The 18,128-nt window shown below is 38.9% G+C and overlaps 2 protein-coding genes across 2 annotated transcripts; both read right to left on the bottom strand.

The window, feature by feature from the left end:
- Positions 1 to 1,703: 1,703 nt before the first annotated feature.
- Positions 1,704 to 7,994, bottom strand: LOC109967116 (annexin A2-like). Its single transcript, XM_020612469.1, has 13 exons — positions 7,897 to 7,994; positions 7,200 to 7,258; positions 7,001 to 7,094; positions 5,729 to 5,823; positions 5,528 to 5,641; positions 5,266 to 5,356; positions 4,890 to 4,969; positions 4,750 to 4,809; positions 2,719 to 2,812; positions 2,530 to 2,625; positions 2,386 to 2,444; positions 2,055 to 2,178; positions 1,704 to 1,975 (listed from the first exon to the last, which is right to left on the bottom strand). Exons 2-13 carry the CDS (start codon positions 7,245 to 7,247, stop codon positions 1,917 to 1,919), a joined length of 1,014 nt encoding a protein of 337 aa, XP_020468125.1. The 5' UTR covers positions 7,248 to 7,258; positions 7,897 to 7,994; the 3' UTR covers positions 1,704 to 1,916.
- Positions 7,995 to 8,094: 100 nt separating this feature from the next.
- On the bottom strand, positions 8,095 to 16,854 carry ice2 (interactor of little elongator complex ELL subunit 2). Its single transcript, XM_020612460.1, has 15 exons — positions 16,732 to 16,854; positions 15,322 to 15,423; positions 14,841 to 15,198; positions 14,635 to 14,754; positions 14,411 to 14,545; positions 14,137 to 14,253; positions 13,665 to 13,824; positions 12,823 to 13,004; positions 11,895 to 12,708; positions 11,634 to 11,803; positions 11,397 to 11,526; positions 10,156 to 10,240; positions 9,883 to 9,933; positions 9,074 to 9,317; positions 8,095 to 8,559 (listed from the first exon to the last, which is right to left on the bottom strand). The coding sequence occupies exons 1-15, from the start codon at positions 16,743 to 16,745 to the stop codon at positions 8,416 to 8,418; spliced, it is 2,826 nt and encodes a 941-aa protein (XP_020468116.1). The 5' UTR covers positions 16,746 to 16,854; the 3' UTR covers positions 8,095 to 8,415.
- Positions 16,855 to 18,128: the final 1,274 nt, after the last annotated feature.

Below are 18,128 nucleotides of genomic sequence, written 5' to 3'. Positions count from 1 at the left end.
CTAATACCTTCCCAATGTGCAGTTTGGTTATGTCTGGCGGGCCGGCAGCAGCTATACAGCTGTACTGTGAAACTTTAATGCTGCCAGGTGCCTGTGGCACCGAGCTTCGTCTCTGAGGTGAAGGAGGGGGGATGTTTCCACATGTTCGATCTGGGACAAGAATTGGTAAAAAGAACAGGAACTATCTGACCACTAAAGCCTTCCAGACACTAGGGATTGGTCTTAGATTATTATAAAAATAAACTCCTACAGGTTTTTCTAATCATACAGTCATTGAAAAGCTGCTGTCAAATTCAAACATTTTTAGGGGATTATATGGCATTGTTCTTCACTTTTAAGGCTTTTGAGCACCTGTCATCTGGGTCTAGTTGTTATGTTAATGTGAGGTATTCCATCTCGTTCCCAGCATGCTCTGTGTTTGACATTCATGGGGTTAAAGTCCTCTGAATGATGAAGTGCCAGTGTTTGGGACAGTAAATTGCATCGTTTCAATTGAGAAGAGAGTTCCCCTTGGGTTTGCTGCTGGTCCCTATGGGCTGGCCTTGAACAGAACAGCATGTTGTACATCCATATAAAAAAGGGGAAAATATGGTGGTACCTTTCTCTTTATGATGCAGAGATTAATCTGTCACCACATTCACACATAAATCTCACTCCAGGCTTTGCAAAATACTGTTTTACCTTACTTTACACTATATTTTGTCTTTTTATTACCTATAAACATAAACCATCACAAAGGGCTAATGTTCTCATCAATATTATTACAAAATGATCATAAATCCAATGCCTTGTTAAAATTTGAAGCTATTTCTCTCCTCAGCTACTGAACCAGGGAAAACATTAGACAGAAGCATTATTTTATGACAATTTCTTTCCCAGTAATAAATGACCTTCTTTCAGATTTGAGCTAAAGTGCACCATTTTATTTTAATTAGATTAATAATTTTGCGCTTTCCTTCACATCCTTTTCCTCACTGCTGTGTTCAGCAGTACTGATCATGCCTTTTGGGGCCCTTTTTTTAATACTTTAGTGGAGATGCCTTGACAACACTGTGGTAGTTGCTTCATCCTGAGAGACCACAAACTAAACAGCAGAAACACGCTTGTTTAGTGCTATGCTAATCAGCTTTGCCGGAGGTAAAATTAACATTTTTAATTAAAATATTAGCACCAAACAAACACAGAAAAACACACTAATGATTAAATCATCTTGATGGAAACCACATAGTGGAAAATGAAGATCATTTCTCATAATTCTTTGTATGAAAACATAATGTATGGATCATACTCTGAGATTTATGGCTTTATGAAAACAAAGTTTTCAAACTGTGCAAGTTTTGAATGTGAACAATTTTAGCTACTACTTTTAAATTTCACAAGCTGAAAAAAGTACTATTTTTTTTATCTTTTGTGCCAAAAAATATGCATATCTGTTTTCATTTATTATCACTTAAGTTACTTCCAGTAAGGTGAAAAAAGGGATAATGATGGAATGCAAAAACACAATTAGAAATAAAACATTTCACTATAATTAGAAATGTAAAGTCTGTCTTTGTCAGATATGAGATATTACTGTATATAGGTCTGAGACAGAGGAGCTGGAGCTTTCTGCAGCCGTGCTACTACAGCACCCTCTGGTGGTCAAATACGTGAACATCTAATAAGAGCAAAAAGCGGGATAGAGGGAAAGTAAGGAACACTACTCTAACAGAGCAATTTTATTGGCCATTTTGGGTATAACAAAAGTAAGCTGTAATAAAGATTCTTCATGTATGAAAAAGCAACAGCTATCTCCTAAAACACTGCATTCAAATGTTAGGATATGTTTTTTCTGGAGTCTGATCCCATTGAGATATATTCATAAGCCCACATTTCCAGTGCTGCAAAGCGAGGCCCTTTTGATACGATCATTCATTTTACTCTTCTGGTCCACACAGGCTGAGCAGAGCCTTCTGGTAGTCTCCCTTGGTGTGCTAAACAGGTCAGAAAGACTGCATAACAGAACAAGCCTGTAAATCACTAACTGGCCAGGGGAAGGTTGTATAATACACTTACCATAATAGTCTTTTGCAGAGACTGGCCAAAGGTGGCTTTGTATTCAGAGCAAATCTTCTTCAGGTCCACCTCGCAGCGTGACACAATAATTCTGGTCACCACCTTCTCCTTGGCTCCTTTACTCTGAGCAGACAAGCACAAGTCAGCACTTATTAAAGTTGCACATGCTCTATACTTAACTACAGCTGCTGATGCAACACTGTTGTAAGATAACTTTTGCCAACTTTGGATTCTATGATCCTGCAGCAAAATTGCACTTTCACAGGCAGATGTGCTTCTTTCATCTGTTATTAAAAAAAAAAAAAAAAAAAAAAAGATCACTGTAGCTACCTTCATGGCTTCATGCAGTTGTTTGGCAAAGAACAGCTGTTTGTTTTCGAAGCACTGAACTGGAACAAAAGAAAGAAAATCTAATTATAAAATACATTTTGTATTATGCTATCATACATTTTGTAATAACATGAAGAAGTGTACCTAGCACCAGGAAGGACCTTTGCAAGTCTCCTTTGACCTCCTTCACAATACTCTCCTGCATGTCGTAAGGGCTATAGCTCTTGTACCTCTGAAACACTAACAAGCAGAGAAAAAGGTAAACATCAGTTGGTGTGCACAGTTTATTTAGGAGAGTCAAAAATCATGCCACATGAAAACAAGGAGCAGTACCTTTTTGCAGGTGGGGTACACTTCTCTCAGACATGATGGAGATCCAGGTGGTCACATCAGTCCCTTTGATCTTTACTCCGGCATCGTAGAGCGCCTGAGTCGAACCAAGAAAATACCAATGACCACCGCCATACTTTACACTTTGCTGTACAGTGTTAGTGTTACTCCTTTAAAATATCAGTGCCAAAATTCAGTACTATTATCTCTGTCCAGAATAAAAATGACTGACTGTAGAAATTATCATCTGCACCAAGTTATACCAAAATTATCCAGGGTTTGCACACTGTAAAGTATGACATTGGCCAAAGTTAGACTAATTTAGTAATGATTTTATTAAATTAAATTACATTTAAACAACTTCTATATCACACACCAAATGAATATCGATGGTAGGGCTGATCTTAGGACAGTGCATTACTGAGAGGTGCACATCAATCAACCATGGCGTTATATTTGTCAGTTCTTTGGGATTGACCCTGAGGTGTACAGTGCCTTGCGAAAGTATTCGGCCCCCTTGAACTTTGCGACCTTTTGCCACATTTCAGGCTTCAAACATAAAGATATAAAACTGTAATTTTTTGTGAAGAATCAACAACAAGTGGGACACAATCATGAAGTGGAACGAAATTTATTGGATATGTCAAACTTTTTTAACAAATAAAAAACTGAAAAATTGGGCGTGCAAAATTATTCAGCCCCCTTAAGTTAATACTTTGTAGCGCCACCTTTTGCTGCGATTACAGCTGTAAGTCACTTGGGGTATGTCTCTATCAGTTTTGCACATCGAGAGACGGAAATTTTTGCCCATTCCTCCTTGCAAAACAGCTCGAGCTCAGTGAGGTTGGATAGAGAGCGTTTGTGAACAGCAGTTTTCAGTTCTTTCCACAGATTCTCGATTGGATTCAGGTCTGGACTTTGACTTGGCCATTCTAACACCTGGATATGTTTATTTGTGAACCATTCCATTGTAGATTTGGCTTTATGTTTTGGATCATTGTCTTGTTGGAAGACAAATCTCCGTCCCAGTCTCAGGTCTTTTGCAGACTCCATCAGGTTTCCTTCCAGAATGGTCCTGTATTTGGCTCCATCCATCTTCCCATCAATTTTAACCATCTTCCCTGTCCCTGCTGAAGAAAAGCAGGCCCAAACCATGATGCTGCCACCACCATGTTTGACAGTGGGGATGGTGTGTTCAGGGTGATGAGCTGTGTTGCTTTTACGCCAAACATAACATTTTGCATTGTTGCCAAAAAGTTCGATTTTGGTTTCATCTGACCAGAGCACCTTCTTCCACATGTTTGGTGTGTCTCCCAGGTGGCTTGTGGCAAACTTTAAACAACACTTTTTATGGATATCTTTAAGAAATGGCTTTCTTCTTGCCACTCTTCCATAAAGGCCAGATTTGTGCAGTATACGACTGATTGTTGTCCTATGGACAGAGCCAATCGAGAATCTGTGGAAAGAACTGAAAACTGCTGTTCACAAATGCTCTCCATCCAACCTCACTGAGCTCGAGCTGTTTTGCAAGGAGGCATGGGCAAAAATTTCAGTCTCTCGATGTGCAAAACTGATAGAGACATACCCCAAGCGATTTACAGCTGTAATCGCAGCAAAAGGTGGCGCTACAACGTATTAACTTAAGGGGGTTGAATAATTTTGCACGCCCAATTTTTCAGTTTTTTATTTGTTAAAAAAGTTTGAAATATCCAATAAATTTCGTTCCACTTCATGATTGTGTCCCACTTGTTGTTGATTCTTCACAAAAAATTACAGTTTTATATCTTTATGTTTGAAGCCTGAAATGTGGCAAAAGGTCGCAAAGTTCAAGGGGGCCGAATACTTTCGCAAGGCACTGTATTTATAGTAATAATGTTAGGCAGGTATTCTCTTAAACCAAAACAATGTAACATATTCACAGTGGGAGAACTTTACATTTCAGACATTCTCAATACTGAATTTGATGTAAAAATGATATTTTTAAATTGATTTGATTTGTCTTCAAAGACAAAGTGGAATGGGGACTGGACTTACTCTGGCGTCGGTATCGATCTTTTCATAGTCTACAATACTGGATGGATCTGCTCTCTTGGTCTGCACAGTAATAAGACATGACTCAGGTTGGTTTTAGTGACATTGTTTTATACAGTATAAATCATAAAGACAGATCTTACCTGCACCAGAGCCAGGAGCAGCTTACAAAAGTTTCCAGAAGTGTCACCTGCAACATCCTTTTCCAGGTCCTTCTTGAACACTGAGGGAAATATTATTTGTATTTTAGATAGTTCTCCCCATATAACCTGGGTAATCACAAAGTTGTATATCTGGTTCAAGGGCATTTAAAACAGAACAAGACTTCTGTTGGACAGAGTGTGCTCAAGTTGAGCAGTGGCCCAACAGTGCACAGTCAACATACAGTATAACAACATATGGGGGCCCAACAGTGCACAGTCAACATACAGTACAGTATAACAACATATGGGTCAAACATGACAAATTCTGATGCATTTCTAGGCCTTTATGTGAATGCCTGGGATGCTTTGGACTTACGCTCCTTGTAGACACTTTTGATCTCCACCAGCTCATCATTGCTGCGTGAGCACAAAATCTCAATCAGCGTTTCTTCATCTGTTCCTAAGCCCTGAAGGTGAGAGGAATCCTCATTACTATTTATACATGACACCTGAAAACATACTGTACACCACATAACCTCACCTCCATCTAAAAACCAAAAGCCTATTTTGTCATTTTTCCAGTAGAGGGCAGTGCAATCCTTCAATCATTGTCCACTGATACACTACGTGTCCTATACCTTGATAGATCCTTTGATCTCTGAGGCATCATACTGGGCTGTGCTCTTCATCAGTCCGAGCATCACTGTTTCCAGAGGGCCAGACAGCGCTCCCTTCAGGGCTGAGATCATGTCCTGAAAATATAAAAACAACTTAGTGTGTCCCACCCCACAGTCAGAACTGTGAAGGATTCGAGATTTTTATGTGCAAGTCTACTGTACCTTCTTCGCCCTCCTTTCATATGCAAAAGCAATCTCTCTCCTTTGGGGGTAGGTCCGCTTAGTTAGGACATCAATGATGGTCTGCTCATCCACTCCTAATGTTCATATGAAAAAGACATACAGTACACTGGATGAGACAAAAGGGATGGAATTCAACCACTAAATATACCAACAAAAATAAATCCTGTTATATGTTATTTGGATTAAACTGGACAAGGACTGCAACACAGGTGACTCTAGATAGCTTAAGAGTGAAAAGATGTGTTGGAAGGAAAATGGGGTTAAAACTGTAGGCAAAACTGATGCATGACAACTGGTACAAGGTTTTTGGGCTAATGCTTATATTGATAATTGGAAGTAAAATTAAAATTCTGCTATATTGCCTTCCTAGTTGTATGATATATACACATTAATACACTTAAAAAAAAAAACTCCTGATAAGCATGATAAAAACCTTTTATTGCACTAGCTACTTAGTGAGTAGAAAATACTATTTAACTCTCATTGTAATAATTTCAGCAACATAGTCTCGCTTAGCACCTTGGGCTAAATGTGAAATGGTGAGGCCTACAAACGCCTTATAGCAGTTTTGGAGAGATATGAACATACATAGTTATAAAGAGCATTTGCTCTAAATAGAAATGTTTACAACAGGCTACATTACAAACTCATTTTTCACATGATGGATATTTCAATGAAATCACATCTCTGTTGTTTCAGCGGTTCAATAATATAATGGTAGTTTCATCACCATCAGGTTTGTGCCGGACACAAGACAAAGTAGAACAATATAGACAAACAGAGGGCCTGTTGGCAAAGTTGGCTTGCTTTAACAAGACATGCTCAGGAGATATCCCCTCCAGAAGAGGATTAGAACAGCTGTAAAACATTTATTTGAGTTCTGACTTTTTTCTCAGAATTCTGACTTTAAAGCTGACTTCAGAGGAAAAATTCTTAACTGAAATAAATGTTTTAAAGCAGCTCTAATCCTCTTCTGTAATCCCCCATGGCATCATTAGTAAAGAGATTCTTCCTTGCAACAAAATGGTGGGCTGTTGGCGAGTTGGTGGGCAGACCGTTGCCACCAGGCCTCAGTCAGAGACCACAACAGAGCTCTGCCATCTCTGAGGCACAGACTTGGAAGCGTTCCCAGCACAGACAAAAGATTTCAAGCCAGGATGCTGACTCACAAACACCAGTTACTTATCCCATAGAGAGAAGTTACACAACTCAGCACCGATTTCTTTCAGCTACATGCACAGTTTATCTTGCCTTTGGTTTTGATAGCATTCTCTATTCTGGTAGCATCTCTGTCGGGGTCAAAGTCCAGAGCAGGTACCACAGTGGGGAACTTCGGGTCACTGGTCTGAGGATTCACAGCAAATAATACAATAATAAACAAACAGTATGCAGGCTATAACATACTGAAAAAAATCCACAATAAACATTAAAACAAGAAGTGTGATGTTACCCCTGCGTGGAGAGCCAGCTGTCCCAGAAACTCTGATACCATTGCCATTTTTAACTTTCCTGGAAAAAAGGCCAAAAACCACCATAATTATGAAATCAAATCTCATTGCATGCCCATCACTGACTTGTCTGAGCTGAACAAAACAATGGGTCATGTTTTTTTTTTTTTCTGAAGATGTAGCCACTTGAGCTACTAAGACAGTGTCCTGAAGCTGGGACAGAGGACAGAGTAAATCATTTCAGGTGTTGCTTTTGGTACCAGTGAGACACAAATCACTCCAGGAAACTTTATCCATCGATAATTAATGCCTTTTGCATTATTTTAGCATGCTGATATTCAGAATGATTTTAGTAAATTATTTGTCCAGTCCAATACACATTCCTAACACCAAGCCAGGGAGACACACCCTGGAAAATTGCTGCTGTACTCCAGCCTAGTACGACTGAGCACATTCCAGGCAAACCAGAGAACAGGTTAAAGAGCACACACTGGAGACCAGGAACTCATTCTTACTTCACCAAAACTCAAGAAAAGGAACATGCCAAAACAAGACAGAATGGAAATGATTACTTTTTTGCAGTCATGACTCATGACCGCAGGTTGAAAAATTCTGTTCAACCACTCTGCAGTGTAAAGTTAATCCCATATAGAAACCCAGTTGTTCTACATTAAAAAGTTTTAGCTACATTGAACTTACCTATAGGCTGTTAAAAGTTGTTAATGCAGAGATTCGTCCTGGCAAAGTGGAACGGGTAGGAAGGTTTAACTTTTCTGAAATACAAAAAGACTTCCCCTTTTCACCTCCCAGCTCAGGCTCCCTCCCCTTTCCTCCCTCCTCTTCCATGCACTCCACCCTGTTCAACTAGAAGCCTCTGCAAGCTCAAGCAAGGAGGCTCAAGGCTCTTAAGCTTTGCTGAAGTTTTCCCACACATAAACTATGCACAATGACTGGAGATCTGTCTTCAGGAGCTTCAGTCAGTCCAACCATTACAAACTTTCTGCACATTACAGACAGTAATGATGAGCCCTTAGACAAAGTTTATTGTTGCTCTGTTTTTACAAAACTAATAAATGACAAAATATACAATTATAAAATAATAGATTCAGTACTGTGCTCATTCACATATACATTTATGGTCCTCACACATTTTCAGTATGATATAACTCATACAGGTCCAGATCCTCTTCTGACTTACCAAAACTATGATAACAGATTTTAAATGGACTTCTGAACTAGCTTTTTGATATACTTTTTACGCTTGGCTGCACGTTTCTTTTTGTTTTTTGTTTTGCCTCTTGTGTTGTTCTTCGACTGCCCACGTCCCTGGTCATTAGATTGTGATGATCCATCTTTTGCTGTCTGGTAGGACAAAGGAAGGCAAAAAGGTTGCAACTGCAAATAAATTCAGGTAGCATCACATATTATGTTTCTTGTTCACAAAATTACAAACATCAGTGAGAAATGCTGATAATCCAAACACCCGGTTTTAAACTTGTTGTCCCCCCTTTGCTCTTTGAAAAGTTAAAAGATGTGATAATGTCTTCACTATGTGGAATTTTTGGCATCTGATGAATGTCTCAGAATCTACAACAATAAACCACACTGAGCTGTTATAAGCACCAGCCCTAGTGCTGCTGATTTTGGTATGCCCTCTGCTGTGCCTGTTAGTTCTGGGCTGGCGCAAGCCAGGTATGCATTGGTATGCAGGTCCAGCCGGTCTGATGAGGACACGGCCAAGGGCTCCGCACTCAGTGCAGTGTAGTGGGAGACGGCATTTATTTATCTTGGATTGTGTCTCCATTGTTATTTTAGTTTTTCAAAATGCCACCTGTCAACACATAAACTATGGTTACATAAATTAAGCAGCACACACCTGTAGGAAGTGCTTGGGTGGGAAGGTGCAAGGGACACGCCTGTGCTCCTGGTGGAAGGGTAGGACCACAGCTGGATCCACAGGTATCCAGGGTACAGGGCCAAAGGCTGGGGGCTGTGGGACAGAGCTGTGGACCTGATGCAGGTTGTACGCTGCTCGACTCACTTTTCCAGTAGCTGCTTTTAATAAGGTCACAAATGGTTCCCCTGCTTTGTGTGCAATCAGGTACTGTCCTTCTTCTAACCTACAAAACCAAATAAAGTCACTGAGGGCGTGCTAAAGTCAAAATCTCACACAATGAAACATGTGGCAGCATTTCTTGTTTCCTGCCAAATGACTGAAACATAATCTTGGTGAACAGATCCTTGAGAAGGCAGAAGGTGACACATCTACTGTGTGCTGTTGAGTAATCGAATGTGTAACTCTTCAGCACAAGCACAAAGACAGACTATCATATTTTTTAGCCTGTGGCTGTCAGACCTGACTGTACAACAATTTCACAACATTCACCAGAGCATGAAGATGGATATGCCCAGACATTTCTTCTGCTAATGTTCTCCAACTGATAAAAAGACCCAACCCTTCTCAAAACATCATATGAATTTTTACAGGTTTTTCACATTAAACACTCATCTTCAAACCAATAAATTTAAAACTGTTCCATTAAATCTAAACATTTTAACCAAGACCAAAGCAGAAATTATTTCAGTGTAAACAGACAGTAACCTGCAATAAAGGGGAGAAAATGAGAGTGAAGGAACTGTGTGGTAAAAATCTTTAAGCAACAGTACAATGATGAATCAACTTACCCAGTGAGCTTTTTCAGGAGGTGGTGCAATATATTCAATGACTTGGACGGCCTGTGGATGGAAAAGAGATACTGCCGAGTTACTGTGGTCGGAATCTAAATTTCAACACTGATTCAAATGACAAAAACAGAGGCAACGATGGCTACCACTGATGAAAAGACCTGGATTATTAATAACCTGATTGAACAGCAAAGTGACGACCTCTAAATCTTAGGTAATGCAATCATACAGGAGTGACTGGGTTAATCCTAATCATCTGCTAACAACACTCACTTGAACCCACAGGAGATGTTCTGTTTCCAGTCGTCTGGCAGCTTTCTCAGCAGAGCTACTTTTGATGTGTGTGCATTGATGTGAGCTACAGAGACAGAGGGAGAGTGAAAGATGCACGGAGAAAAGAACAAGGGCTAACAAGCGTGCACATCAAGAGCTTTACTTCATCATCAATCCCATTCCTAGTGCGTACAAAGCCAGCTTTGTTACAAGCTTGAGTGGGGGCTAAAAAATGCTTGTTGGTCCTGTCTCCTTTCCTGCCTCCCACTCCAGCTTGTAATGTCTGCTTACCACAACAGCACCTTCCTTCAATAATGGATTATTGTTGTGCCTCAGTTATAAATACACAAATAGGAGGAATGCCACATGATAAATCACATGATGAACTAGGAGCTACTAAAGGAAGGAAGGAAGCGTTTTATTAGCTCTACCTATTGCATAACACCATTAAGTGAGAGATATTGTATATCGTTTCATTGAGCTTGAATGTTTTCACGCTTTTCCCAGTGGCTATTCGTTTTCTTATACCACTGTTAGTAACCTAAGCCTGTTAAATGTTATAGCTGTGAAAGCCAATATAAAGAACCATTATACAAGCTGCTAAGTACTGTCAGTGTATACTATGTGTCAGCTATGCTAACAGACTTAAAAAGGGTATAATTTTAGAGGCTGCTGTTTACAAAGCTACCTCAACCATTATTATACTGGGTAGCTAATGACATCCACTTCAAGGCAACTCCTATATGAGTCAATAAAGCAATTCAGATAGCAGCGAAAAAAGGGTGGAGTCTTTATTTGAATATTGAGGTACAGCTACATGCAGAGAAAGTGAACAATGAATGATTTAAAGTCAGCATAACATTAAGCTGAGCTGCGCACACACCTTACTCTGTAAATCCCCATAATTAAGTGTGGCTGTAGTTATGGCAACAAAATAAACTTGATCTGTATACAGTCATAGCAGGAAGGTGACTCAGCTAAAGACCATCCCATTGGTTTTGTGGGAGGATGTTCTTTGTGGGCTGTACTGAACCTTCAACAGATTCAGTACAGCCACACAAAGTGTTATTTTAAGCCACATAAATGTTACTTTGCCTGTTTTCTTACAATGTATGTCAAAACTGAAAAAAGTGATACTCCATATTACACTAGAACTGAGAGTAATTTGGGAACATATGCGCCTTGATTTGAACTGTATTTAGAAAGAATAGTACTGCAAGCAATAGTAATCAAGGTTTTACCTATATATGAAACTGTGCTGGAGTGCAGCAATGTCTCTGTCCACAGCTGACAAGCTTCACTGCTGGTTATACTCTCAACACCGTAACTCAACTGATACTCCAGCTTGGGCAAGACATGCACTGGCACATACTATTCGGGCAAAAAAAAAAAAGAACAGAAACAGGGCTGTTACGTAATTTGATACTTCAGTCTATTAAATGAAACTATGAAATTCTGGACAAAGTACATAGACAAACCTGGTTTTGGCTGCTGCCTACATTTCTGGTATGAGTCAGTGAGACAGAGCTGCGCACCATGAGCAGCAAATCCTGCAGACTGTAGAGTTTGTAGAGCAGGTTGCCCTCTTCTGGGGCCTCATAATCTTGTTCATCTTCTGCACCTTCCTGCAGTTCTTGCGACAGTATTTCTGTGTGAATGGCATTAACACAGTGTATGTTAATTAAGCATTTAGACAACGTAAATCCATAAAATAAAATAAAAATTAATTTAACACTAACTTCGGTGCTCTGTAGTAATAAAACTGACTGCTGGTGCAGATTCATGAGGAGCAGCATAGGTCTCTCTATCCTGGTCCTGGTTCCTCTCCAAATATGAGGATACACAGGGCTTAACAAGGGAGGTTGGATGGGAGTGAAATGAGGGTCCTGCACATCGTGTGGGTGAGCTGGTCTCCACAGATTTGGTGGAGCATTTGGCTGCATCACTAGCAGAGTTAAACATCGCTGTCTGCATTCGCAGGATCTCTCCCAGTTGGTCACCAGGTACCTTTGATCTTCTGGACTGTCGCCTTGTAACTTTTTGAGGGGAAGATAACTTTGGATTTACCGGAACAGCATCTGAGGCAGGAGTAATAGGGGAGTTTGAAGAGCAGGTTTTAGGTTCAGGTTGTGCTGTAGGTGCTGCAGCTGGAGACATGGAGTCATCAATGACCAGCTTCTCATCATCATCATCATCAGAGTCTCCTGTAAAAACGAGATCTTCATCACTTTCCTGTGCAGAGTCCTGCCTCATCTGTTCAGTCTTTTGCACACTCTTTGGTTGAGTCGTCTCCTCTGTTAACATGGTGTCCATCTCTTCTAGAGGACTGCTGCTAGTGTTTACAAGATGCTCACTGGACTTTTTACTTTTACTTAAACATGAGGAATTTGAAGCTTTATCGCTTTTAGCTGATGAATCCTGTGCACTCTCTATTTTGTGCACCTTGGGCTTTTTAGTGGGTGTCACAACTCCAAACGTCTCCAGGTCAGTGAGATCTACCTCAAAATCAAGGCCGTTGTTTTCAAAAGACACTAAATTTCTTTGTGAGCTCTCCTAAGTTAGAAACAGAAAGCAAAGAATCATTTCTCTGACTTCAAACACACACACACACTCACACTACATATACAGTATGACCTCATCTATTTATCAATTTGTGCACCAACATACAGCAGAGAGCTGATTCTCATTTGCAGGAAGCTCCATCATTAAATGGAACACATTTTTTCTTCCATTCTTTTTAATGGAAAGCTTCAAACTCTCCCCATGGTAGATATGACTCCTCTCTCTTGGTGTCATTAGTGTCTTCAGAAGGGGCGAGTCTATGTACACAGTCTTCTTCTGACCACTACCTGTAAATAAGACATGAAATAAAAGGACTATGTGAAACAGTGCCACCATGAGATCATTCAATATCAATACACACTGATTTTTCTCATTTACAGTATATTCATTTCACAAACAAATTCTCATTTCTCAAGATCAAAATCACACATAATAGCTTTATATGGACTGTCAACACGAAACCTTTTTATACTAAGTGTAAAACCATTAACCTTTTGTCTTATATCTAAACATACAGAATAAACTTTGAAACATCTCATCACCAAGAATGTTTCCAAAGCATACTGTACATTGCTACTGAGCTAGCAAAAACTACACAGGTAAATTCTTTGTTGCTGCTCTGAAAATCCAAATGATCTCTTATTGAAAAGAAGTGTTTAAAAAAATATCCACAATACAAACAAGCACACAATAAAATTAAACTCTAAAAAACATGATATGGTTTTGTTTCTACAAACTTCACTACACACACTGCTCTTCCTATTTATCTTTGGTATTAATTGTTGAAAGTGGACAGCAACGCAAAGGACAGATGAAAAAAAGAGAGAGGGGAGACTGGGATCTATTGCTCTTCAGCCTTTTTATCCATTTGAAGGAGACCCCAAGTAGGCACCAATTAAACTAATGCCCACCATAGCAGGCCGAGTGGTTCTGTGATGATGCTGTACCTTTGCCTGGATTTGATTTGACCAAAACAGGCAGTTCCCATTGCTCCTTAAAGTCAGGGCCATGGTTGTCCAGCAGTCTAACCAGGGCATCTCGAGTTAGACACACATGAGGTTCATAATGGGAACACAGCTTCTCCGCATTACTATCACTGCTGACGGTCTGCAGAGAAAAACAAGACTAGGTCATCCTACCAAAACCTTGACTGTAACAAACATACAAGTAACACACAATGTACTACAATAAACTGCACTTTGACAGTACTGTTTGCGACCTTGCATCTTTCAGAAACATAACTTAACATAACATCTGTTTCGCTGGGCAAGACATGAACACCCTCTGGTGTCTTTTGTGAAAACTGCGAAAGATGAAATGGAGCTACAATAGACCCGCAGCCATGAATGCCATTAGCAGTAAAACATCTTTGTGACTTACTTTATTGGAATAATTTTCAAAAGTGAGACAATGGCTTACAGCATGCATGTCCTTAGCTTTTTTAGCTGGAGGATTCTCTGATGAAACACTCTGATAATCCGATGCAAGCTGTGCATCAGCAGGCACTATCTTGTGGTCTGTAATATCCACATTGCCCTGGAGAAATAAACGGTTCAAATATGTAAATGAAGGAAATGAATCAACACCAAAAGACTGATTCTGCAATACAATACTTAAAGGGTTGAACAGAAAGCTGGACAATGGCATTAAGAACTAGGACTGGAACAGCTCCTGTGTGGTAGAATTACATTACCATGATCAGCAGCTGTTTTTCAAAAGTCAGCATGAGCCCTGGGTTGAATGTCCCCCCTGTCAAACTAGTCATCTCATTGACTTGGTAAAGCTGAGGAAATGCCTTAATGCACTCCAAACAACACCTGAAGAAATCCTGAAAAACAAATGTGGGTTCTGTTGCTCAATACTTGTGAAAACACCTCACAGAGCTATTGACAGGTACAATCCTTGAAATATCAGTACCTCTGAATATTGCATAGCTCCCTGTGATATGAAGTTGTAGTCATCAGCACATATCCTAGCCACATCCTGCAGGTACCTGATGAACTGCATCACTTCATTATTTACCCGTGTCTTTAAGCTCTGAAATAATAGAGTACATTATTTGAGTAAAGCGATACAACAGGGATTGGTTGGATAAAAATACCACTGAAAAGTAAAAGCGGTACCTCTGGTGGACTCTTGTTTTTCTTACTCATCAAAAAGCCAAGATAAGTGTTCTGGTCTTTGCTAGACAGGCTGGACATACAGGGGAAGGGCAGTCTGGGCTCAGGGTAAGCAGCAACAACTTCATCCCCAAGCTGGTTGAACTTCTCTTTTGATTTTTTTCTATCCTTACAGTTCTTTACACCTTCTGCAGCACTGTCTTCATGTGGACCATCACTAGCACAGATTTCCCAAATAGATTCTTCCTTGCTAATACAACTGCTGTTATTCAACTCTGAAGCCTCTTCAGTGGAAGCAGAGCAGGATGCTTTTGGAGCCCCAACATCACATTTCAGTTGTGTGTTGGCACTCTCCTCAGAACTTGTGGAAAGAGAAAAATGGGGGTAAAGAAACAGGTCAGATAAAAAATTATTAGTTGGCCTTTACAAGCACAGTGAAGTGCATCTAAACTATTGGATTATTAATGTCAATTTCATGACATACCTTTGGAGAAACACCCACAGTTCTCTGATATTAGGCGCAAGTGAATACTTGTCGTAGAGATCTTGAGTGAAGAATGGCTCATCAGGAACTGGGGGGTTCTCCCTTAAATTAAATTAAAAGATGTTAAATGATATTAGAGGTTCTGTGTTGTACACAAACATTCATTACATAGCATTTTGCACTGGTACAGACTTACACCTCTTTTGATATGTAATAGAAAATAATTTAATAGGTGTTTCCCAAGCGTCAGTGTTTAGTGATATTGTTATACCAATAATATGACCAATAAAATCTAAGATTAAATGTATTTACACTAACAATCAGTGGTGAAAGATGTACTCAGATTGTTTACTTAAGTAGTAACACCACAGTGTAAATATATTGTACAAATTCTGCATTCAAAATGTTACTTAAAAGTAACAAAGTAGTAAAAGTACAAAGCATTAGCATCAAAAGTAAAAGTACTCATGATACAGCATGGCACATTTCAAATGAATCACGTATATGACATTTTAGGATTATAATTATTGATGAATTGTTGTGTTCTTAAGTTTAGTGTTGCGGTAGGTAAAGGGGGACCTGATTTTAATTACCTCATACAAAAAGCCCACTATTTGAAACACTTTGTAATGCCTAGCAGCTTCTGAATTACTCTGAAAAGTAACTAGTAAGTAAAGTTATCAAATAAACGAAGTGGAGTAAAGTATAATATATGCCTCTAGAAGTCAAGTATAAAGTAGAAGAAAATAAAAACACTCAAGCTGTGTTAGTTACAGCACGGATAACCTAGCTAACGCTACATTACAACTTTGCCTGCTTCAGTAACTACTATAAATGCATTTATTTAATTTCCATCTATGCCAACAGCAACTGTTAGCATTATTGTTGAACTAAAGAAGCTAATCTGACAGAGAATATTTAAGTGGCTTAGCTAAAACTACGTAGAGATTTTAAAATAACGCTAGCTAAATATTTCAAACCAGTTGAGTAAAACAGTTTTAAGCTAGCGTTAGCCTGTCTCTTTACAGTAGCTGTTCATAAATATAGTTAGCTGCTAGCCAAGATTGGCCTGGTGCAGCTATCTCATTTAAACTTCCCCAGTGTCGACAGAGACTCATGTTCTAATTTTAATGTTAACAGTAAACATTAACAAATAACAGCTACAAACGCCCACATATTGGTCGTCGCTGTCCGGTTAAGCGCACGAGTATTATGCAAGTAGCTAACCTAGCTAACGTTTGGTTAGGTTAGCCTTGGTAGCTTAGCTGTCAACACAACTATCAAACATAATAACCACCTTGTTAGCTAACAAACTTAGCTAGTCCAAATTTTGGTTAAATTAGTTAGTTGAATTACCACAAAATCCAACACTGCAACATTCAGCAAAACGTGCAGAAAATATTAGCTTACCATACTAGATCCATTATTGTCACTGTCTAGCAATCCACAGGAATAATAAAATTGAACCGCAGAACATATAACCAGCTAACAAATGTTTGACGGGCCACATCTTCGTCTGGTTTAAACATGTTGACACTAACGCTTTATGTACATTACTGCCCCCTTCTGGATATTAAGTGCGGTCCATCTGCCTACTTATTGTAGGCTACTGTATATTTTTTGAATATACATATTCTACAAGACCAAAAGAGAAAATATTTCTTTGCAGTTTTTCCTGCAGCTCATCTAAAATATCCCTTCCAAGCGAAGTTAATCACGTACTTCTGTGCTCCCACTAGCAGCACCAGATGATATATCCCACAATATATTAGTTTTGTATTTTTCAAATAATCAAAAATAAATCAAATGCATTTACTTTGATTAAGCTAAGCTGATTAAAAAGTACTGTATTCTTCTAACTCCTATAAACAAACAATTCATTTATTGCTATATGGCAGAAGTACACCCAGAAAATGTTCTTGTCTAAGGAACTTTAGTTGTCCATTTCTGCTATATTTCACTGTAACACAAAGTTCAACCCAATTAGGATCACAGTTTATGCTCTCTTCTTTAAAATTAGTAATTGAATAATCCCAAATACTGTACATCAATTGCACTTCCCCAGTTCTGTAAAGTCTGAGTAAATGTGAATATGTGATCCCAACTCCAGTGCAGATGTTTATAGCCAAACCCTTTTTCTACCCTTAATGATGATGTTTGTATCCACATATGATTGTGTATAACAACAGGGTACACCAGGCAGAGTAGTTCAGTCCAAAATTATTGTTATAAGAATATAATTCTGCAGAAACCTGCAATTTGTCTTGCTGAAAATGGAAAGATTGCTTTTTACTGTATAAAATGACAACATCTTTTCAACTTTGAGAAGATGAGATCAAACATTAATGTTCAAATTATGTGCAGGAAATAGCAGACACTTCCACTTCACTTTCCACTGAAAGCTTAGAAACTACACAACTGTTAGATAATCTGTTAGACAGAATTTGTCACATTTTCCATGAACTGATGAAAACATGCAGCTCCAGATTTTATGTTATTAGTTTATATAGTTCTTTCATAATTATTCAATTGAACAGAATTACTCATGGTCACATATTTAATTTTACATTTCAATGCCCTAAACTGTTAGACTGACTCATGTTCCCTTTTGAAGAAGATATTTTAAAGCTTTTCAGACACAGTTTGACTTTTGATTGATGAATCTTATAACAAGAACATTGCCTGAATTGAACATTTGATATATGTCATGACCACTAGAATTAAGTTTTTCCAGCTATGGCTAATTCCTTGAATATATTTACATTGTTTTAGATAAAATGTCCTAGACTAGTGTGTTTTCTTAATAC

Source organism: Monopterus albus, unplaced genomic scaffold, assembly GCF_001952655.1.
Source record: "Monopterus albus unplaced genomic scaffold, M_albus_1.0 scaffold5.1, whole genome shotgun sequence".
NCBI classification, from domain to species: Eukaryota; Metazoa; Chordata; class Actinopteri; order Synbranchiformes; family Synbranchidae; genus Monopterus; species Monopterus albus.
This window is presented reverse-complemented; position numbering and strand designations above follow the sequence as displayed.